We start from the raw sequence: 23,520 nt of genomic DNA, 5'->3' as shown, positions 1-23,520 counted from the left end.
GTACACTAATCCTTTGGTATAAAGGCTTCTTGAATTGTCTAAACACTTAGCACAAGGCCAACAAGTATCTGAGAGACAAAGATGTTTATGCTAGTGTAAATTGTGACCTTCAGTATTTCTTTGATGTTTGCGTGCCGTTCTCGTTCTGTGGAATACCATTTTCCTGAATAAACACATGGCCTTTAATAAATATGGTTTCTCAAAGTTTCTTTGAAATTGCATTCACAAATCATGATAAATGGGGGGAGGTGGAGGGAGAAAGGCTCTTTTACTACAAGTTTGCTGTGTTCCCGCCTAAAGATCTACCCTTGAAAAGTGTCCCTAGTCTTAAAAGCTCTGCTCTTGATAGTAGGAAGAAACTGGGTTTCTGCAAGGCTACCTGGTTGGGAACTCTATTAGCTGCTATAATAGAGGGATATGAATGGTTTGCCTTTGATAGAGGAAAAGGCATTTCTATTTGTTGATTACATAAAAAACTCTAAAGTCTATTTCAAGGATCAGGGGAAAATGTATGTAAGCCATATGTGAGCTTACATTGATGCTAGGATATTCATAAGATATTAATAAGTTTGCCATAATTTTGAAACATTTTGATTAAAATACTTGTAAGTTGTTGTGACCCTTGAGGTGCTATGAACATGCTCATAGCATAAATATAAGTAAATTGGTGCTTAACCGGTAGAATAAGGTTCCCCGAATTTATTGTGAAATCCTTGTAGATAAGTGTGGCTGTGGCTTCTGGATGCTTCTGCCTTTACTTTTCTTGCGACAGAAAATGAGTTATTAGACTTCTGCTTAGTCAAATGTTTCCTGTACAGCTTAAATGTTTGGAGCTGGGGAAAGCTCTTTGCTTTCTTTTTGTTGTACTCTGAATTGTTTGTTATTGAGGACATTCCCTTTCTTTTTGCATATTAGTCCCCTCTGCTGTGATTTCATACGTAATAATTCTGCTCTTGCATTTAGGGAGAATAATTTGTTATGACTTATAAGCCAAGAAGTAGTTAAAGGAACAGTGAAAAATCCCAATGACTTGTTTACTGATTTTTAGAAGGTTCTCGGAAATACTGTTGTCCAATCGTACTGCATGAGCTCACCAATGCTGAATAAACAAATATGAGATGCGTAATAAGGTGTGTGCCAGACTTCTCATCCTGCCAGACGGTCTTATTTTCAGCTTGGAAATGTCAAGACCTTGGGAAATATAATGAAGTCTTTTATGTTTGATAGCATTTTGAAAATTGCCCTGATACTTTAAAACAATATCGTTCATCATCCTCTCTTTCTCTCTCTCTTTTTTTTCCTTTGTAGCGTTGATTACCACAATCAGCAATGCTGTGCCTGCCAGAAAGATGGCATTGAGGTTGAATCTGGAATTCTTGTTTGTAGTGGAGTAACCAAAGACTTGAAATACCAGACTTGCACACACAAAAGCTGAAGGGTGCCGTGGGTGCCATGATCGTTAGAAATCAAAACACCTTCTCATAAATTATAAGTATGATTTACATCCTTCTTAAATATGGAAAAGCTAGTTTAAGCAGTGATCAAGTAAAACTTAAAAATAACCTGTTTGCTCCAGGATGCATGAGATGCAAAGTTTTAGACAGCTGGCAGGTATAACACACAAGCGAGGAAGTCTGAGGAACAAAATTCCGTTTCTTTCTGCGCTGGCCCCTGCAGTTGTTCGCATCCCCTCAGCTTTCCTCATGACATGTCAAAGGTAAGAGCACGAATTGCTGAACTTACCTGTTGGTCAATCTTTTGATCTGGTGCTGTGCCTGATCATAACAACGTTATTTCTGCCTGTGCCCTGGGTCCCTTCACCAAGATACGCACCAAGTCTGTGCGCACACACCTCGTGGGAGCTCGCAGAGAAATTGTCTGCATCTGCCACTGACTTTTGCATTAAATGGTTGGAATTACTCAGGACAGAGGAGAACTACGTACAGAGGTGCAGAGAGAATTAGCCCTTCTGACATCTACTGCTGCACAGGCAGCTTCATCCCATTCCCACAGCCTGATGCCAGTGCCGATACCTGGTGCTGCAGAGACATCAGCACTATAGCCCTGCTCGTGCACACAAGAACTGAGAGCGGTTCATTCAGCCGTGAATGTAGAGTTTCATTTTGTTTTGTTGAAACTCGGATCTTTCTCCTCTCTTGTTTTGGGACCAAATTTAGCCTTAAATCGTTACTACTTTCCCAAGCAAATGAAAATCCATATTGTTCTATTGTCCTTTGTGCTCTCCTGATGAAATCTGTCAAACAAAATACTTTTTAAATTGTTTGTGAACTTATACTTCTTTCTGTTGCTATTATGTGTTTCATTGTGCTGATGCGTGGTCCCTGCTTCATGGAAAACCAAAAAAATACACGCTCTCTGCCTTTGAGAAATTGCATTCGGACCATAAGATACACTTGAAAAAATGAGAGCGATAACAAAAGGGAAGAGACAGAAATGTAGCAAGACGGTTTTGCTTTACAGACGATTAGATTTTATTTACGATTTTAGCTAGTTCTTTATGGATGGAATTCATCTCACTACAGTTTAGCTGCTTAAAATACAGGCATCTGGTCTGAGCCAGGGAATTGGGCTTCCCAGAACTGGAAGAAAGCCAGAGATATCTCCAAAGAGTGATTTTTCTCTTTAAGGGAGGTATTGAAAGTAGGTGAGAGGACAGGGCCTCTGGGAGTCACTGTCCTTCTCCATTGACTCTACAGGAAGTCCAGATCATTAGTTTAAATTATACACTTATTTTTCACATCTCAAGAATAATCCCATGCTCAAATAATTTTATTGCTTATCAAAAGTTGTCAGGAAAGATTAAAAATAATTCTGCTTTTATGTAATTTTTCACACTTTCATTAAAAGAAAACCACATTTTTCACTTCTTAATTTTGGAGTTTGGGGAGTTTCCTTTTTTTGTTGAAATCCTCCCAGATATGGAAAAAAGGTGGAAAAAAAAAAATTCCACTTACCCAAAGACTTTTTTTTTTTTTTTTAACATATTCATCGGACAATCTTTGTGCGATCCGAAGAAGAAAGCTGCTACCTGCAAGGGCCAGTGCTGCCTGCCCACTCAGCCTGGGACCACGCTGTTAACTGTGGCTGGTACACACAAGCTTCCACTAAGATGTACCTGACTTTTTAGCATCGACTTGGGTCACCCCTTTGGGAGCTTCAGTAAGAGCTCCCAAACTGGCCGAAACCTCCGATCTGCCAGTGAGGGTGAAAGCCCAAGGGGCAGCAGAACCCGGATGCAGCCTCCTCGGTTCCCTCCCAAGGGCTTCATGCAATATCAGGAGCTCAGTGCCTGGTGGTACAGAGTTTGTCCCGTTCAGACTTTTGATATCACATTCACAACATTAATGCAATGCTGTTAGGGTGTTTTGAAAGCCCAGCAGCCCTGCTTCTACTCGTTTCCTCTTTCCTCACGGCTGGTTGGTGTCTGTGTACGTATACTGAAGTGCTAGCCATTTCTGTCCTTTATACGCATTAAGGATATGCCTTGGGCCTAAGAATGACAACCCATGGACCTGCGATGACTTGAAAAATCATGAACTAGAGCTGTCTACCCTCCAGCCAACAGTGGGACGAGTGATGCATTATAAATCCAGATCCTTCTACCAGTGGAGAGATTAAAGAAGCAAGAAAGAAGTTTCTTAATCCCTGCCTCGAGCAGTTTAAAACCTCCTTCTTGTTTGGGACCCTACAATAAATCAAAACAGAGGACTTGCTATATTCTGCAAATAAATCTTTCTTGATGCTCGTTTCTCACATAACTTCTCAGTAACAAAATCTGATTTCTTTACCAAATATGCTAATAAAACATCAAACATTTTATAATTTAGTAGCATTTTTTCCTGTCATATGCTATTCACTGATTGTGCAGTGTAAGCAGTGCACAGTGTAAGCATCCTTCTTGCACAAAAAGTCAAATTAATATTTTATCATGTAATCTTTTTATTTCTTAATATTGAAACCCACTAAATATAAACTGTCTGTACAACAATAAATCGTATATGAATACAAACAAAATGCAGAATAAATTACCTTGAAAAAAGTCTCCTACAAGTAATTTCCACAGGCACTGAGGAAAATAATTTCCAAAGTATATGAATTGCTTCTACTAGACTGAATGATCATAGCAACAGCAGAGGACGTTTAGTACTGCACGTTATTATAGAATTAAAGAACATGTGTCTGGTAATCTCTGAAAGAGTAGGAACTACCAAAATAAAAGCGGTCGTTAGCTTATAAAATGCACGTTTTGCACATTTAGAAAAACCTTCTCTTTGAGGATGTGATGATACTTTACATGAATCATGAATTAAGACTTATAAGCAGTTGTAGGAGAAGTGATATGCAAATAGATGAAAACTAAAAATGTCAAAAGCACCTCTGCCTGTTGGGCATTTGAGAAGCCAGTGTAGCCGAGATGGCCTGCTGTTCTCTAGGCTGGAATCAGTGTGTCACAGGTTTTAGCCAAGACGTCAAAACCCGACGGCCACCTTTGAAAGCGAGCCTGCAAATGCCTTCTCTGAGCTCCTCAGAAAGTTGACCTGTTTCCCATGACTACAGTTTCCCTTTGAGACCATCCTTCCCCTTATTTGCGGTGGGAGAGCATGTCTAGGAGAAGCTCGTGCTGATATTCAGAGCTGTCGCTGTACCTGGCGTTGCTGTATCGTCCTTAGCTTTAAACTGAAAAAACTTGTGCTCACAGCAGTGGCCCAGAGCTAGAGCCACTTTGAAGCTCCCTCGATATGTGCACATGAGCTTTGATCACAGCTTTCAGCTGGGCATATTTACAGTCATCTCAAAGCCAAAATCAGTCCTTTCAGACAGTTCGCACCTCTGCTACCAGAGCGTGCTCCTGTTACAACTGCCCTAACCTTGTTCAGTTAAACCACTGCTGTGAAACTTTTGATGTTAATTAGACAGAAATACTTTGACCTTTGGGTGCAAAATGGAACAATTAAACAGTTATTTAATGAAACAACAATTAATGGGTTGTTTGCCAGCATTTTAAGAATCCCAGTCTCCTTTTTTAAACCACATGAACTTTTTCTGCCATGAACTTACCTGTCACAGTTTTCTTTCACTGCATGTATTTGCTAAGGCCAAAAGCGCCAGTAGAATGACTTCACAAATCAACCCTTTGGCAGGTTGCAGGCCAAGTCTCATTCTCACCTCCACCTTGGTGCCTGGGGCGAAGAGCTCGCTTTTTCAGCTGAAGTGCACAGGTATGTCTTTACTTGCTCCCCTCATTTTGCTGTATTCATTTCTAGAAGACGCACTTGGCTGTCTGAAATACAGGTAAGACCTCTTCGGTGTTTCGCTTTCCTGCAATTGAACTAAAGTATTTTGGTTTTGCTGGGCACTGTTTATCTGTTAAAATGAATTATGTTTAAAGAATATAATTGATATTATATTCTTCGAATGTAACAGGGTTAGATAGGGTGGGGAGTGGCACATGTAACTACCAAAACGGATAAATTACTCTTACTGTGGATACCTGTATTTTAGGATAGCGCTGTTACAAGGCTTGCAGTTAGAGTCATCTCTGAGTCTCTCCATTACTCTGATGTAGTGTAAAATTTAAAATCCAACTCAGCAGGAGAAAGTTTCCTCGGTTGTGCCTTGGACTTTGGATCTGCTGCCAACTCTCTGTGTCACTGGGGAGCAGAGGCAGAGCTGCACCGATTCTCGCCCGCTTCCCCCAGCAGCACTCCAGTGTCTACGGGGCTGTTGCAAATTAAAGGAATTAAAGTAGTGCAAAAGGCTGGTGGCTTTTGATAGTTTTCCCTGACTATGATTGCCAAAATAGCCATGTAGGTATGGCTATTGTATGTACGTACTGTATGCAGCAAAGTGAACCAAACCTACGTGGAGCCTGTAAAATCTTAAATACATCGAACGCCTTTACCTCTGTGAATAGTTCCCCCTGCTCCAGCACCCTGGAGTAATGTGAGTAGTTCCACCTGCTCCGACACCATGGGGTATTTCACCTTCACTCCTGCAGCAGAGCAAGGGTGGTATTCACGTGGAGACCTAGAGCAGAGCAGGGAAGCAGCATGTCTGCAAGCACCCTGGTGCGGTGCCCCCGCGGGAGCCGGGGCTGCCGCTCTCGACCGGGCACCCGCTGGCCCCTGCGGCAGGTCTAGGGGGACAAGGACCAGCTGGCTGCGTTTTGGGGGCTCTGCCCGTTGGCAAACAGAGCAGCATGATGCTGGGTCACCTGTTATATCTGTGGCTCCCTTCTGTTTTTCCAGGAGACCCTCTGTGTTGACAAGTCTTATTTTGCTCTTTGTGGGTAGTGAGAGGAGGGACTTGAAGTAAATGCCACGATGAACCTCCCTTGCGTTCCAGCTGAGATCTCCTCCGTACACATCTTTTGCCTTGATTTTAACATTTTTCTGCACAGCACTTGAAGATACAGTTACAATGTTACAGTCTCTGGCAAGACTAAAATCCATAGCACCTAACTTCAGGCGTTTATCTGTAGCATCTATATTAGGAGCTCAGGCTCTGTTCTAAGTCAATGAAAAGAAACGAGAACCTCCAGAGAATGAGTCAGATCTCTGCATACAAACAGCTCTGCTGAATCTGGTTAGGATTAAATAGGTTATATTCAAATACTACGATATTTTTGCTGATGGCATTTTGTTTTTATTTTAACCCAAGTGCAAATATGTTTTTTTGATCTTCTCCAAAAGCAGTTCTGAGGTGTCCCTCTGCTTTGATCTAGTTTTCAATGATGAAAATTCTATCATGAGAAATTTTTACCAGAAGAAAATCAAAGCCAGGCTTTTCTTTTAATTTTTGTATTACGGTTCTGTCACTTTGTGCAAAGATAGCTCTGAGTAAGCCTGTGTGCACGAGTGCCTTGGTGAGCCTGGGCCCTGAGTGACCCTCCAGTTCTTCTCTTACAGCGATACCAGTTTGAGTTTCACACCAAAGCATGAGGCTTGAGCTGCCCATTCTTCTACACCTTAGTAAGTACAAATCTTACATTTATTCTGGCTAATTTGGAAATACTACCGCGCGATTTACATATGTCTCCGAGTTTTTCGTAGAGTACTTTTTTATATACGCTGTTAAGATACACAAGAGTTCCACAATCTCCTGTCCAGGAGCTATGAGTCTGATATGGAACCTTTACGTACAAAGAAAAGATACCCATTGTAACTAAGTTTGTATCATTCCCTAAAAGGGGCAATGTGTTGTGGATCTGGAAAATAAAAAAAGGGCAAGTTAACCAAACATATGCGTTGCTTTATACTCAAAGAATCAAGTTTCACTGATTGTCCAAAGTACAGCCTGCTGCATAAATTGAAATCTCGCTGTTGTTGCAGTTCCCACAAATATTCTTCATCAACATGATGTATTTACTGCTGTAATTGCATTAATGTTTCTAGCGTTCCTCTGGGATCTTCATGTATTGATTTCACTTTTTTAACTGCACTTCATATAACAAGTTGAGCCAAGCAAAACAGAACAGATAAAGCCTCCAAGGTACCCATTCCTGTTCAGGGTTTCAGGACGGAACTTGTTTAAAAGGACAAGCCCTGTAAGAGAAGTCCTAACATAATGAAAAAAATATATTTAAAGACATTTCAGGCAAAACAAAAGAACTTGCAATTATTTACTGAATTCTGAATGACGTTCTTCAATTACTAATGTCTGTCCCATGGTTCTGTATGGAGGGTTCTGAAACCACACCATGAGGTTCCTTTGAAATCGCTAGATAATGTGAGGGAGCCCTGACTTGATCTTGATCTCAGTTATACCAAGGCAGACTTGGAGAACTCAGCAGAAATCAGCAGAATGAAATCAGTGTGCCTCTGCTCATGAAGGCAATTGCAACACCTGTGATTCTGCTGCAGTAGTGATGGGTATACCAGGACAGGAAGCACAATAAATTACTACTCCTAGCAGATTAGCATGTTTACTGCACAAAGAAGTGCTGAGGATTAAAGCTTTAGGAAAAATTGCGATATGTTAGCTATTTTTTTTTAATAATGATTTTATAGCAGATGCATTCATTAGTGAAGCTCTTCAAAATTCTGCCACGTGATTTTATTAAGGACAAAAGGAAGGTAGACGAAAGATAATTTATTTTTACACTGGTGTTACAATGTAACTGATTTTCTCTGGAGAATACTGCCGAGCATACGAAACAATTTTGTCTATTTTTGATCTTCGTTTGTGCTCAGTGCTGATAAGACTCCAGCATGCACAGGATGCCTGTGATACTGGTTCTTGCCACCCAGCCATTGGAGACCTCCTGCTGGGTCGCAGCAAGCAGCTAACAGCCTCGTCAACTTGCGGGATGGACGGCCCTCAGAAGTACTGCATCATAGGCTATCTTGAGGTTGGTTTATTCTTTTCCTTTTTTAATAAACTAAACTTTGCTTACTAAGAATATTCTCATCTATAAAAGGAAATTGCCTGGACTAGGACATTTCTATTGAAGTTGTTTGAATAATCATCAGACAGCATGACATAAGCCTGGTGGAAGTCTACATCTTACTGCAGCACAGATGGAGAGTTTGGCAGTAAACAGCAAACAGCCTTCAAAGCGATATATAGTTTCTCAAGAGAGAGAAACATCAGCGAGATGCAAATGAGCACAGGGACTTCTGTGGGAGCTTTGCTCTGCAAGTCGTTGTCCTGCTCAGAGGCCTCAAAGATAAGGACCACAGTATACATGCGTATTAGTGTTTGGCAGGATGACTGTGGTTCTGGAGGCCGTAGGCACTATCTCGTCCGGCCTTCGCTGGGGGACACTTCCCACGTTGTGCTGACACCTGAGGCAGCCTGTTAGAGATTCAAACCCCATCCACTCATGTGGTTTGATCTAAAATGAGACCTATGTGGACAAAAGCAGAAAGCCATCTCTGGCAAAGGGAAGACCTTACAGTATGCTGCGTGGTGTGGCTGTGCAGGACCAGTGGCCGCTTCTCCCCTTCTCTCTTCATCCTCTCTTGGAACTGGTACCTTCTTCCCTCCAATTTCCAAACTGGCTCAGTGAAGCTGGGAATGCTTTTCTTCCCGCAGCAGTGGCCTTGGAGTCTCCGCACAACTCCTGGGATGGTTTCCTCACCGGTGATGGGAGACCAGACAGCTTGAGTTGGGAGTGCTGGGTCCCAAACATACCAGCTGCGGCCCGTGGGCTTTGTCAGCCATCAGACAGGTCCCTCTCACACCCTGGCTGCCAAGTAAGGAGAGAAATGGGTGTCAGGGCTCTGCTGGTCCAGCCAACGTGTGGAAACACCAGCAGAGATAAAGGGGAATTCCCCTTTCTGAAGTCCTGGAGGACTTGGCCTTTCTAAGCTAATAAATCTACGCAAGCAGAAATATTTTTTCACTAAATATCAGCTGTAGGCTGATTAGGAAGTTAATAATATACTGCTTATTTTATAAGCAATTGAAAACAATTACAATTTATCACCTTCCAGCATTATGCTGTGACACATTTATAGTTTAATGCTCTGCGGTACTGAGGCGGCCCTGAGCTCTGCTTGGAGTCGCTCATGGCAAATATGTTTTTCTGGAAAATGTAAATGCCTCTTTCTTCTTCCCAAAGAGCCTATGAGCCACTCTTCAGCTTTTGCAGTTTTCCCCCCACGTTGTTTGAATAAATGGGACTCCAGCACTTACTCATAAGCTCTGAGCGTAGGCACTGCTTGGGATATAGGGGCACAAAAAGCCGTCTCAGGGACATCATGTTTCTGGCCCTTAGCTGTATGACTACCTTTTCTTTTTTTAACAGGAGATCAAAGAGTAATACATAATTAATATTTTCGCTTGCGTGTACTTAGCCTTTGAATTATGTAAATACAGGGTCATGAAAATGAACCACTGTTCCTGAGATAATCCATGTGATTTAATGCTGCTTCAGTGTAGCTTGACCCCTCTGGTGACCATCTCCTGAAGAAGGTGAGAGTTACAAATTTTGCTGCTTTACAGAGCTCAAGAGATAGAGGCTTATGTTGTGGCAATTCAGTCTGCTACACTAGCTCCCCATAAATGTGTGTGTAACTTAAAGTCTATTAGAAAGTTCCACTAGAATCAGTTCTTTCTCTCACCAGCACATTCTTGACTGCTCTGCTGGAGGGAGGCCAGGAAGCTTAGCATCTTACAAAGTCGAGCTCTTTCCCCCAAAATTCCCCTCCTGATGACCTGTGTCAAGCATCATGACAAGAACAAACCTTATTTGCAAAAGTATGCATTAGTAAACATGACGAGCTGCCAAAAATCAGAACTTAGGATGTTTTATTGAAAATTCAGACTGAAAAATCCAGAGTTCAACTTCTTTGTGTTTGAAAAGAAACACGGTAATTATTTGCACTCTTATTTAGAATAGCGTGTCCATTTGTTTCTAAACATGTTCAGTGGATTTTAGCCCTATGATTGCATTTATTACTTACACACATTCTGAAAGGAAAACAAAGAAAATGCAGTATTGAAGAAAGCATAAGGCTGCACACTTCAGAGACAAGTGGAATCTGGCAAACTTGCATTACGTGGACGTGTATATGCTTGTCATTTGGGGCGCAAAAAGATTTTTACTTGAACATAAGTTGAATGAGTGTCATATTATATGTGTCTATATAAACCAGAAGGTGGGTGTGTGCAGTCCTGCCAGGTGCTTGGATAACTTGAGCTCTCCTTACCAGAGTTTTGTGAAATCAGGTGACTGGGTATTTTTTGTATTTCTGTCTCATCTCACAAATTGACACATTCATCACATGCATGAGTCAAATACTCTGTAGAATGGCTGAATACAATATATATTTATCCTAATGAAACATGAAATATAACACACCTGTGAATCTATTCATGTTTATTTATTGAAACATGAATAATTCCCAGATGATTTCAGAATGTAAAGATGTGCAAACCATGCTTAATATTTCTCTGTACCTCTTGAGCATGATGCATGGCTGGAGCATCTCTGCCAGTCCCATTCTAGTTTGGTCCCCCTGACATCTCAGCCAAAGGCACTGAACCTGTGCCTCCTCTTTCACCTGCCTTTAGGGTAGTGTGTTATACCCTCTTGTTCCTGATGTCATCTCCCCTCTTGACTCCCCTGGCAATCTCCTCCTGTCCTTTCTTCCCTTCAGAGCACTCGCTGAAGGATCCTCCTCTCTCTGTCTCAGCAGGGGTTCTTCTGCTATCTTGAGGGTCCTGTGCAAACTAGCATTTCAGCGTGTCTCTCTGACATGTCTTTGTCTGTAAAGAGATCAGATACCTTATCTAGATGTTCTTTCTTGTTAGGTGTAGCCAAAATAAAATTCTTATTCTTCTGCTCTGAGGTTTTTTCTTTCAATCACATTTAGACAATATTGCCATTATACCTGTCAGTCAGGCATAGAACTTGGGCATCACCTTTGACTTCCGCTTCTCCGTAGGTCCTCACAGCCGGACTATGCCTACAACTTGTAGAGTCTCTCTGTGTTGCACGTTGGAGTGGCAGCCAGCCATCTTCCTTCTCAGTTACGGCATTACCCTTCCCCAGGGCACCGTCGGGAGCAATCACATTCTGCTTGTACTCATTCTTAGTGTGAGGACAGATGATTTTCCAGTCTGGCATTTTAACCTTGTCACCTCTCCTTACCTTCTCCACTCATTCCTCCTTCCTTATCACCTTAAACTTGAGCTAGTTGCCTTCGCTTTCAAAGCTCTTTGCAGACAGCAGCCTCTCACTCACTGTTGGGATACTGGCTAATCATGCCACCTTCACCATCCGCTTGTTACATTTTCAAACAAATCCTATTACTCTGCTGATGTCCACAAAACAACCTGACTGTCCTCCCTTACTTCACTTTCAAGCTTTTCCCATTCCGCTAGGCCAACAAGAGGCATCGATGGTGGCTGGAGTGAGGGTGTCAGGCAAAATCACCTGCTTGCATACCTACATCTAGCTTTTCCTTCCATTTATAATGTGGTCTGTTTCGTGCTCCCAGCCGGATCTCGGAGGCACCATGGTGACACAGATAAGAGAGAATGTGCAAAAGAGAGAGAGAGAAAAATGTATATGTGATTTCGCAAATGTTCTTTTCCAGAGCTTACTCAGATCTTGAAAGAGCAAGTTGTCCCTCATATCCACTCTGCTATCTCATTCCATTCTCTGGTTGAAAGTTTCTGCAGCCTTTATAAGACGTGAATAAAAACTTACCTTTTTAAAAGTAAATTTCTCCTGAGAAACCCTTGCAAAAGAAACCCTCTGACAGCTAAAATCAGAATCACCACCTTGATGATCTTAGTTCTTTGTTCTTACTAAGATTCCTTCTTCATAACAGAAAACGTGTGGTTTTTATGTGGTGCCTGAGGCAAGGCAAGGCCCTACCACGCCAACACCTATTGTATGCCTGCATTCTTTGTGCATATAATGAATTTGTTCAACTGAGTCAGTGATGTCCTTTGTATATGAAAGCCTGAGTGATTAACGGCAGAGGCGCTCAAAGCAACATGACAGGTTCCAATCTTCAGTCATGTACATATGTGTGTATCCACCAGATCTTTAGAGTTAAAGAGACCAAATTCATCTTTTATCCTGCTTCCTTTGTTTTCTAGGCTGAACAGAAGTGCTTTCTTTGTGATTCCAGACATCCATATAATTCCTATACACAGCACAACAGCCACATGATTGAAAATGTTATCACAACTTTTGAGCCTGATGATAGGAAAAAAAAGTGGTGGCAGTCAGAAAACGGTAAGTTTCTTTGAAAAAAATGTTACTGCATATGGCTTGATTCACTTATATAATCATTATTCGCTACTATCCCTTTATAAAAAGGTGAGACAAAACTGCATGTCTTCTTTGATTCAGTAGTATTGAATAGATATTTAAAGTAATTTAAACCTTTTCTTTTGTATCCATAGAGGAATTCAGATATTCTGTTTATCTACAGACAAATTTTAGGTACAATACCTCCAGCAGCTGAGCAGAGGACCTGGGGCAGTGCTTTATTGTATACAGTAGGCATGTATTTTTCATAAAGCATCTGCTTTCCAGTGATGTGGGATTTGTGACAAAAGGTACCTATGCCTACAGATGTATAATGACAGAGTCTGTAAAACAGAAATATCTATTTAAAACAATTAAAGACTGCAGTGTGAAGCACTGATACTTTAGGAAATGCTTAAATAAAGCCTATCTTCATGTGCTAATTTTGTCACAAGTTTCCCTACGGTAGTTCTTCACCGATATCAATTTATATATCATTGCATCTTCTCTCTGAAGGGAGGTCGGGAGGGATGGCGTTTTACTATGTCCTTATCTTACAGATAATAGGTGTATGAAAATATTTTACTAGTGGGAAATTAAGACATGGAAAAAATCAAGATAATATGTAATTTTGTACACTAATTATTTAACCACTGGGTACCCAGCTAGAAATCCATAAGCCTTCTTTTCTTCAGGACGTGTAGCAAAGAACTGTCGCCAGCTTTGGGCACCACTGTCAACAGAGCTGTGGGCCAGCTGTAAGAGGGCCCTTTCTTGCTGTCCCCATCTTTCCCCTGGGACGAGGTCTCACAAAATAGTCTTGTCAGCAGCAGCTTCGGCATGGCGAATGCAGACCTAAACACTGAGGATATATCATCTGACTCTTTACAGAAAATATGTGAATTGTTTTGGGTTTTTTTTTCCATGCTTTTTACAGTTTTGGAAAATGCCTGATGCAATAGCCCTGCTCATGACAAATTTCAAGTCTATGTTTGGCAGTGTAGATCTGTTTAACAGATCTGTTTAACAGGAAGAAAACTCCATGTTTTTATTAGCATCATTCTTAAAAATGAGGAAATACTTTGGATGCAATTAAAAGAAAATCTAACTGGATACCGGAAGGCACAAACCCAGAACCTTACTGTCACCATCCGTTACAGTCTGAATGGTGTGAACGGGATCTTTAAACATCACGTGCAACCTCAATGACACGCAGCATTGCCAAGTCCTACTGCGACAAAGGCAGTGCATCGCATTGCCCTGGAGAGAGGGAGTGAGAGGGAGGGGTCCAGCCCGACGCCAGTTTTGTGCTCGCAGGAATCCCTAAGGATTCCAGCTGCTGGAGGAGAAAAGGCATCTTTACATGTGCCACTGAAAAGCTGTCTCAGCAGCCCCTCCAATGTGCTCTTCATTACGTTTTCACCGTCTTTTCAGGCGTTGACCATGTCAGCATTAGATTGGACCTAGAAACTGTATTCCAGTTCAGCCATCTTATCCTGACTTTTAAGGTAATGTTATACGCCTGTATTTTACCTGAGCTTTCATGTAATTTTATACACTAATTATTTAATCACTGGAATAGATTGCTTAGAGAGGCTGTGGAGTCTCTATCTTTAGAGGTTTGTAAGAACAGGTTAGATAAACACCTGTCAAGAGTGGTTAAGTTATACCTGATCCTGCCTTAAGGGAGTTAGATAGGCTGAATAGTTTCCTCTTTGTGTGCCTTTTAGTCCTATTTTCTACAAATCTGAAAATTAGAGTTGTAAAAAAATTAAATTGCAAAGTTAAGCTCTCCAGATTTAGGAAATGCCAGCACTGAGGTTACTGACTCAAATATAATTCTGTCTTCTCATGCATATCTGTTATGATCCAGACAGTTACAAGTTTTTCGCTACAAAATCCCCATTTTGTTATAGTAAACTTCCTTACTAAAAACTAAGCTCATATTTATGGGGAATATAGCCATTCCCTTTTGCTGAGAGGGCTCAGCTGAGGAATTCTGCTTTTTTATGCGCTTCAGATGGTCTATTTCGGAGACTCGTGTAACCAGCACAGTAACTTCCTAATGAGCCTACAAGCTTACAAGCACAGAATTTTAATTGGCAGCTGTTGGCATCCCCAGTACAGGAATGTCAATATAACAACCCCTGAGATTTGGTATCAACGCCTGGTTAAGGACTTCTCTAAAATAATGTTTCTTATAGACGTTTCGGCCTGCAGCGATGCTGGTTGAACGCTCCGCAGATTTTGGTCAGACCTGGAAAGCATTTAGGTATTTTGCCCAGGATTGTGCAGCTTCTTTTCCCAACATCTCTTCTGGTCCAGCAAAAGGTGTGGGAGACATCATTTGTGATTCAAGATATTCCGACATTGAGCCCTCCACTGACGGCGAGGTATTGCCAAGTATCTGTGTTTATATGAATTCAGACCATACACGGGTATCCTTCTGGAGCCGAGGGGCTCTGTTCTGTATCCATTTGATCCACTTATGTGCATTTTAAGACATGAATTGTTATTGACCTTACTAACTGAGTAAGAGGGGAAGAAAACCACTGCATTTAACTCTCAGTTTCACATCCAAATGAACTCATAAAACAATTTGTACAAAACCTTCTAGTGTTTTTTCCTGGTTTCCAAATTCATATGAAAGTCCCTCCTTACAAGACATCTTGGCTCCCCATGAACCTCTACTGCGATGGCAAGGGGCCTCTGATCCCTTTAGTGGGAGCCAGCTGGCTGCGTTCTCTACATCAAGCTTTTCCCGACACATCACTCCATCAAAGGATCTTTTTGCTTTACTCAGCCAAAGCCACACTGGACGGGGGAGAGCACTTGCTGGATGAGGGCCACAGCCCTGTTTTTCCTTCTGTGGGATCAGTAAAGTGGCATCAGTAATTAGTGGGTCTCAGGTGGCAGATGTTGTATGCCAAAAGAAAAGATTTCCTGATTCTTAGAGATGTATTAACTTTTTTTGCAGGTTGTCTTAAAAGCTTTGGATCCAAGCTTTGAAATAGAAAATCCATATATGCCATATATCCAAGGTATGAACAGCCTGGGTTTTCTCCAGAGACATTTTGCTGATGTTGCTTGTTTTGTGTGCTGAAAGGGTCAAATGTTCAGCAGTGTAAATCAGTGGTGCTGAAAATTAGGTACGTAAAGATCTTGGGGAGGTATTAGTAAATAAAATAAGCCAGCCTTGTTCTTTGGTCTTAAGGGCAAACGGTGTGGCTCTGCACAGCTCACATCCATAGAGATAAATTATCATTCTTCCTGAGGTCAGGGTGGCCTAATCCATACTGCTTTTTCGGAGCAATGCCAGAGCCGTGCATGAACCCACCCAGGTGCTGGCTGGCAAAAGGTCGTTTGACCCAGTCCAGAGCCATGCCAAGGAGGATGCTAACCCTTACACAGCGGTATGCTACAAGTGGGTCTATTCCCTGGCACCATATGGGTTATTAGCCCGGAGGAGCTGGCCAATATCAGGCTATTTTAGTTGGATTGCTTCAGTATGGGGGAATTCCTGGATGATTTATGCAAGCTGAAGATTTGACCCTGTTTATTTTCTGCTGTACATAATTTAAAGTAATTTGGGCTCTTGATTTCTTTTCTTTCCTTCCAGAGCTCATTACTTTGACAAACCTAAGGATAAATTTTACTAAACTCCACACCCTTGGGGATGCTCTGCTTGGAAGGAGGCACAGTGATCCCCTTGAGAAGTATTACTACGCTGTCTATGAGATGGTTGTGCGTGGCAGCTGCTTTTGCAATGGTCACGCCAGCCAGTGTGATCCTATGCAGAGCCTGCGGGGAGATGTTTTCCATCAGTTTGGAATGGTGCGTCATAAAAATCCTCTCCAGCAAGGACAGACCCTATCTGTATTTTGGAGGAAGAAGTGGAGGGAAGGAGAGGAAGGGAGGTCTCTCATGGTCCTTGGATTGATCATATGCAACTCAACACTGTGGAATGTTTCAATACAGCTTCATCCTTTAAAACCCTAGAAAGGATTGCTCAGAATTTGTCCCTTTGTTGGCATTAGTGTGGTGTTTGTAAAGCAACTGAGAGGAGACATGTTGATGATAGCATCAAAATACCAGAGCTGTAATGGTGCAAATATAATGCAGTAAGTAGCGAGTGCTATGTGCAGGCTTGAATGGCTACTCATTGGGCACATTCCTTCGCTGCAGCTGGGCTTGGGGGGGTCTGCAGCAATAAAGGGAGATGTCAGCACAAAGAAAATCTGACAATGCAAAGCTAACCTGTGAAAAATGGCTTATTAAAAAATTGAGGTACATGATCATGAGTTCCTTCCTTTTGGGAACAAGTGTTTTTTTTTTTCCCCTGGAAGATATGTATATCAGTACAAAGACATGCGGGGAGAGAGATGTGGAAATAAAAGTGTTGAAGCCTGTATTGATGTCACTAGAATTTTGGTTTTTTTTTTTTTTCTAAATACTGCACAGCAGCTTTAAAACTGGTTAAAGTTTGTAAGTATTCTCCATACCGTTTACTCAAATAACTGAGAATTTTGTCAGTTGAGGGAGCCAAAGAGCTGTGTTTTCCCTGATATTGCCGGCATACCACAGGCAGAATATTGCTTGAGTATTTTTACAGATGAGAATTTAACGTAGTGTGGGGAACTCAGGAGGGCTTGTAACCACTTTATGAATACAGGTGCAGTACCTGGAATGTCATAATTTGATTTAGGAGTCCTGCTGGAGGCTAGCGGCCATTCTGTAGTGTTGAAACTTGCATCAGTAGAGAAGGAAAAATCATTTTAAACCTGTTACTTAATGGAGGCAATAGAGCCATCAGGAACAGAATATTCCCACCGCCATACTAAAAAATTTGTTCTAAGATGCAAGAACAGCAGAATCTGATTCTATCGTAGTAGAGATTTTGTGTATGGAAAAAGAAAATCTCATTTTGATACACGTGCATCTGTTTCATTTGGGAAGAGAAAGATGCTTTTACTTTCCCCTTCAAATTCCACAGAACTAAAAAGAGCTCTCTTCTATTTTCCCTTCCCTTCCTGCCACCTTGCAGGTCCATGGGAGATGCATCTGCCACCATAACACTGCTGGCACGTCCTGTGAAAGATGTAAAGATTTCTACAATGATGCTCCCTGGAGGCCAGCTGAAGGGGCACAAGATAATGCTTGCAAACGTAAGGGCAACATATGCTCTTCCTTTTTAGCACAAAGGGGGTGGGTGTAGTACAATTCCAGTGCATTGCCTAATGGCATGGCCAGGTTTCTGGGAGGGAATCTCTTTTATGTTCCTTTCTAGAAGCACAGATGGATTCATGCGTCCGTCAGTGCTGAGTTTTCCTACAAGAGAGAGAGTCGTTTCCCATTCTTATTTTTCATGAAGAGAAAAGATAATAAAAACAGGAAAAGGTAACTAATGCAAAAAAGATCGTTCATTGGTTATCATGGGGTCTTTCTTGCAAATGAAAGACAAGGCTGAATTATTTACTTCCACAGTAAAGCATACAAAAACAAAAATAATATATCAACATCTGTAACAAATATTCAGTGAGGTCTTTCTTTGATGAAACAGCGTTTACTGCTGTGTATCAGCTACACTAGTCGGTATGGACATTTTTCCAAGTTTAGGGCCCAGTTTTGCCATGTCTCCAATTACTCTTTGCAGGAATATGTGATAGAATAGTTTATCTTATCGCTCTTTTTTGTCAGCAACCGTGGCTAGGAAGCAAGTTATGTGAACCAAAATTTAGTGCAGAATAATGAATCACTGTTGACACATACATGATATCAAAGCTGCAAAGGTACAAAATCATCGATTTCAGAGATTGCCTTTTTATTGGAAAAGGAGGTATGTTTTCAACCTATGCCTGATCCAGAAAATGTGTGGGTTTGGGTGTGCTTGCCAAGTGCAGCATTGCCAGCTCCCACTAATTTAGAGTAAATCAGGCAGTTTTGGCCCCGCTCCAGGAGCTCCCTGCCTGCAGTGCCCTGCTGAGATCAAACTTCACCAATTTAGTACAACACGGGCTGTTGGCACAGCGTGATAAATGCCCCCTCCAGGTCCTGCTGGCTGCAGATGTTAGCAGGGCCTTCTCCTCCTCTTCCCGGAGACGGTGTCACCAAGCTGCTGTTTTCTGCCAGAGGAGAAGGGAAAGGGGAAGAGTGAGGAGCAGCAGATCCCGACTCCTCTCCCATACCCAGGGGTGGGTCTAGGGTGTTTTGCAAGTGGTTGCTGCTGTTCCCTGCAGGTAGGGAAATGGAGACCAAGTGAGGCAGAAGGGTCTTCTCCTTGAGGCAGGATTGGACATTTCCAGAGTTTCTAGCATGGTCTGGCGTTTGGGATTAATGAGGGTGAAATGGCGCCACTCATGCTAACATCAGCCCTGAGTGAGGCGCCTGGAGCCTTTCATTATGTTCCCACTGATGGCTTATTTGACTGCTTGGTTTATGCTTTAAAGCATGCAGATGTACCCAAGTTGACTTCAAAATGTCTCATAACTACCTCCAGTGCAAACTGCTAATTTTTATAGCCAAGAGAATTAGTTCTCTTCACCTTTGTTCTTGCTCCTCCTTCTCTCCAACAGTTCTCCACAGTCGTGTGCTTCAACTTTTTTTTCTAGTAGCCCCTGGCCCTGCCATCATTATGCTCCCCTAGCGCATATAAATCAAATAAAACTTGTTGGCAGCACCAAAGCTATTAAATTTGCTGAATGCAAATATGAGCATCATTGCAGAATCCGGACACTGAATTTACTGGAAAATCTTGGTGATCCCACAGCTGTAAAGCTCTTAATCTAGGAGGCAGTAATCTTGTTGGCATCCCTGGGGCACTAAATATCATGCTAGTAACAGGGAACCCTGTATTAACGGTAGACAGCAATGGTGGCATGATCACAGTAAGACATATGGTGCAAAATATCTCACTGTGTGTTTTTGGTTTCAGAGTGTAAATGCAACGGCCATTCTGACAGATGCCACTTTGACATGACAGTGTACCAGGCCAACGGTGGTGACAGCGGCGGTGTTTGTGAAGACTGTCAGGACAATACCATGGGGCAACACTGTGATCAGTGCAGACTTTTCTTTTACCAGGATCCACTGAAAGTCATCTCAGACCCTCATGCGTGCCTCCGTAAGCTTCCCTTTTTTAGTATCTCTAAGAATGGCTCAGAACAGGATGGCTCCCTACACAGAAATGTTCCATCGCTACACGGAGATGTTAATATAGTTGTAAAAACGTTCACAAACCTATTACAGCCGCACTACCGTATAAAGTAACTGCATAACAGCATCCTTAAACGAGCATTATAAAAGGAGCTGCATACTTTCAACTCATTGCTCAGCTGAGCTTTGAAATCCAACAGAGGTGTCGTCTTTCTTAAACGTCAGTATAAATATGCATAGCACTAGTGTTGTTGCTTCTGTGATAGTCATGGATTATAAAAGAGGTGACAAATGATGGGACAAGTAGTATCTTTCCCTACAGTAAGTGCCATACATATAAGGGAAAAATAAACTTTCAGGCATGCAGGCTCTTCTTCTGAAAGATGACCAAAATTCAGTATTAACACAGCATGGGAAAAATGCCCTGAGTATAATTTAGTTGTAATGATTGATCGGCCATTTTGAGTAAAAAGCCTTTAAGGAGCAGAGGGGAAGATTACCCGGGGGAGAGGCGTGGTACATGTTAGCTCTGCTGTGCAAAATGGTTAGTACCTTGGGAAAAATGGGATGCTTCATGAAACCAGTGTCTCCTGTTTAGTCCAATGTTTCTGGGAAATAATTCAGCCATGGAAACTCAGACTAGCTCTGTGGAGGTGGCTCACGTGTGGTATCCCTCTGCGACCTTAGAGCTTTTTCAAGCTTATATCTAAACATACTTCTTTATGTCTCCTCGACTGCCTGTGAAGCCTGTGACTGTGACCCAGAAGGCACACTGCACGACGGTCTGTGTGAAAGCCGCTCAGACCCTGTTCTGGGAACTATTGCTGGTCGATGCCCTTGCAAGGAGAACGTGGAAGGAGTCCGCTGTGACAAGTGCAGGCCAAACTACTATGGCCTGAGTGGCAATGACCCTCTAGGCTGTCAGCGTATGTAAACCACCTCTTTCATTCTTCTTTCCAAAGCATTTTTAAGCGAATGAGGTAGTAGAACTCATAGAAGCACGCACTAACACATAGATACTACCTGCTTTACAAAATACCCAGTTGCCTACTGTAATTTAATGTCAGGGACATTAAATTCCTGAGGAAGGCAAAGGTCATCAGGACTGAAAAGATATAAAATAATTTGCAGAATACATGGTGTATTATAAAAGATAAGAATGTTATTAATAGAAGGATTGTTGAATAGGCAATTTCAATGAAAATGAAATTTTGTTAAAATAACATGAATGTTATTTTATAATCAAAATCAGCATAAGAATGATTTAAGAGTCATAGAAAGGATCCCAGGAATCACTCCGAGGACACGTGGACTCTACCTAGCACAGCGCAGTGTCAAGATGACCCAGCCCCGGCCCCAGAAGTTGTCTAGCTGCAGTGACGGGGAGATCAAGGCCAGCTCATTTACCCAGATGTCACTTTTCAGTGCTTGCTTCTCAACTGAGGTGTCACAAATTATGCAGGGGAGGTGCAGTCACACGCAGGCTAACTTGATGTAAGCGTTTCCTAGTACCATTCCTCCCACTCTGGGCGGTAGTGCCGGGGCTGTAATGTTCTGCTTGCCACTCCTTAAGGTTCCCAGTAACTAAGAGTAGTGTCTACAGAAAATACCTATGGCTCTTTCTGGGAAGTCATGGTCTCAACTGTTCTTTTAAATGTGTTTAGAAGCCATTCATCAGGAAGCAAATATATATCTTAGGAAGAGGAAAATGGAAATACCATCCAAATCCACTCATTCCACTCGTTTTAGGTTCCATGCTCAAAAAATAACTAACATAAAATGAGGAGAAATTCACGTGGGCCAGCAACAAGTCTTCTTCGGTATGAACGCTCCTTCTGCCTAATAAGACCATGATTTCGCCTCCTTTGCTTCGTTTCTAAATTTTTGGGGCAGTGTTTTGGGGCTCTTCATGCACAGCACTGAAGCAATAGGGGAATGAGAAAGCTGCTGACTGCTTGTCTTGAGAGCTTGCCGCCAGGCATTTCTCTGAATGAGATTCACTGAACAACACATCTTTCTCCTGCTCAGGGACATTCTGAATTTGTGAACAAAATTTGAGGATCAGCACGTAGGCATGCACAGAAAATCACTGCACTGGACTTCTGCCAGTCACTCCCTGTTCCCCCCAGAGAGGTTCCACCAAGGAAAAGGTCCATCCCCTAAAAACAATCAGGTTGCTGCGAAGTGTCAGGGGATGTCAGTCTGCTGAATATTTACCTGGACGATTGAGACTGCCTGTCACTCTGATGTCACTTCTGAAGCAAACGTCAGCTCTGCTGCTCTCAGCGGTGCCCGCAGAAGTAACCACGTGTTTCTTTCCTTGCAGCTTGCAACTGTGATCCCTCTGGCAGTTTGCCTTTCTCCAGCTGTGATCCTGCCTCTGGAGAGTGCCTCTGTCAGCGGTATGCCACTGGGCGACGCTGTGAAAAATGTGTCGTATGTATTCAGACAGTTTTTCCTGTTACACTGTATTGGGTCTTGTCTCACGTGGTTTTAGAAGATTCCTCTCCCATCTCCTTCCTCCTTGTGGGCTCTGCGATGGCATTTCGTCAAAGGAGAAAATGGCATATGTTCTGTGTATGCTACGTCGTTTCTTAGGCATTTAGAATTAGAATGAATATGAAAACAGTTTGTCTTCACTCAGGAAGTCTCTCCACTGTAGCAGGTGCAGCTTGAGGATTTTAGCCCTTGGTGGTGCCTGCATTGGCTTTACTCTGTGTTCATGGAATAGGATTGGGCCTTCGGGTGATGAAACCAGCAAGAGCCTCAGCTGTCCCTGTAAATGTCCTCAGATTCTCCACTCAAAGCCTGTCCTCAGCAGACTAGATACAGGAAGGAAAGATGAGTGTGAAAAGAAGGATTCCACTGTGTTTTGGGATATGAACTACTGCTACCGTGGGAGTCAGCCTGCAGGGAAGGACAGGAATAGATGTGGATTTAGCTTTTCTCAAAATATTTGCAGTTGGTACGCTAACAAAAACTAGCATTTTGTAGTATCTCTTCCTTCGTTATGAAGGGAACATTGAAGGAACGTCGTTACCAGAAAATTAGACTTAGTCAAAATTCAAAATACTTTTATGGCTATACGCTTGCATTTTGCATTAATACATTCGATTCTTCTGTTTTTACTGCTTGCGAATATTTGTGCAATCAAATTGTACTAGGAGCAGCACTCATGGAAAGGAAAGGAAATGCAAAATCACATGCTCAAACCATCTTTGCTGCTCCCAGTGCAACTTGATTGGACAAATGGGTAAAAATCTGGCCCGTGTGGTGTCTGAGCACCTGAGTAACAGAAGCAATCTTACAGCGTCAAGTGGCCAAGCACAGGTAGGCAGCCTGGAAACAGTCCACAGATGTGAAGGACTCCGAGAGCAAAGCACTCAGAGCTTATTGCATCTATCTACAGAATTAAAACAGTTTTAAATAGTAGAAGAAACAAACAAAAAAGGGCAGAAAATTGCCCTGTTTGTACAAATTTTGTAGTCAGAGAAAGGGCTAGACATAGGAGATATACTCTGTGGACAGTGTAGTATGGCTTATAGAGCAGTTTTGTCTTTTAGGACTTGAGCCTTAATGACACACAGATGCTTAACTTTACTCTGGAACTATGGTTCCAGAGGATTGTTCATCCA

At 42.2% G+C, this 23,520-nt stretch overlaps 1 protein-coding gene across 1 annotated transcript in view; it reads left to right on the top strand.

Annotated features, from left to right (window-relative positions):
* LAMB4 (laminin subunit beta 4) overlaps positions 1 to 23,520 on the top strand; it is a 58,007-nt gene that overhangs the window by 3,001 nt on the left and 31,486 nt on the right. Inside the window, exons 4-16 of the mRNA XM_068930648.1 lie at positions 1,309 to 1,717; positions 5,163 to 5,240; positions 6,930 to 6,992; positions 8,214 to 8,371; positions 12,580 to 12,718; positions 14,168 to 14,241; positions 14,938 to 15,126; positions 15,711 to 15,774; positions 16,353 to 16,567; positions 17,778 to 17,898; positions 19,665 to 19,853; positions 20,632 to 20,811; positions 22,212 to 22,321. Coding sequence (XP_068786749.1) covers positions 6,959 to 6,992; positions 8,214 to 8,371; positions 12,580 to 12,718; positions 14,168 to 14,241; positions 14,938 to 15,126; positions 15,711 to 15,774; positions 16,353 to 16,567; positions 17,778 to 17,898; positions 19,665 to 19,853; positions 20,632 to 20,811; positions 22,212 to 22,321 — 1,473 coding nt within the window. The 5' untranslated portion in view covers positions 1,309 to 1,717; positions 5,163 to 5,240; positions 6,930 to 6,958. The remainder of the gene's footprint in view (positions 1 to 1,308; positions 1,718 to 5,162; positions 5,241 to 6,929; positions 6,993 to 8,213; positions 8,372 to 12,579; positions 12,719 to 14,167; positions 14,242 to 14,937; positions 15,127 to 15,710; positions 15,775 to 16,352; positions 16,568 to 17,777; positions 17,899 to 19,664; positions 19,854 to 20,631; positions 20,812 to 22,211; positions 22,322 to 23,520) is intronic.

This window comes from Struthio camelus, chromosome 1, assembly GCF_040807025.1.
Source record: "Struthio camelus isolate bStrCam1 chromosome 1, bStrCam1.hap1, whole genome shotgun sequence".
Taxonomy (NCBI): Eukaryota; Metazoa; Chordata; class Aves; order Struthioniformes; family Struthionidae; genus Struthio; species Struthio camelus.
The sequence above is the reverse complement of the archived record's forward strand: the minus strand, read 5'-3'. Positions and strand labels throughout refer to the sequence as shown.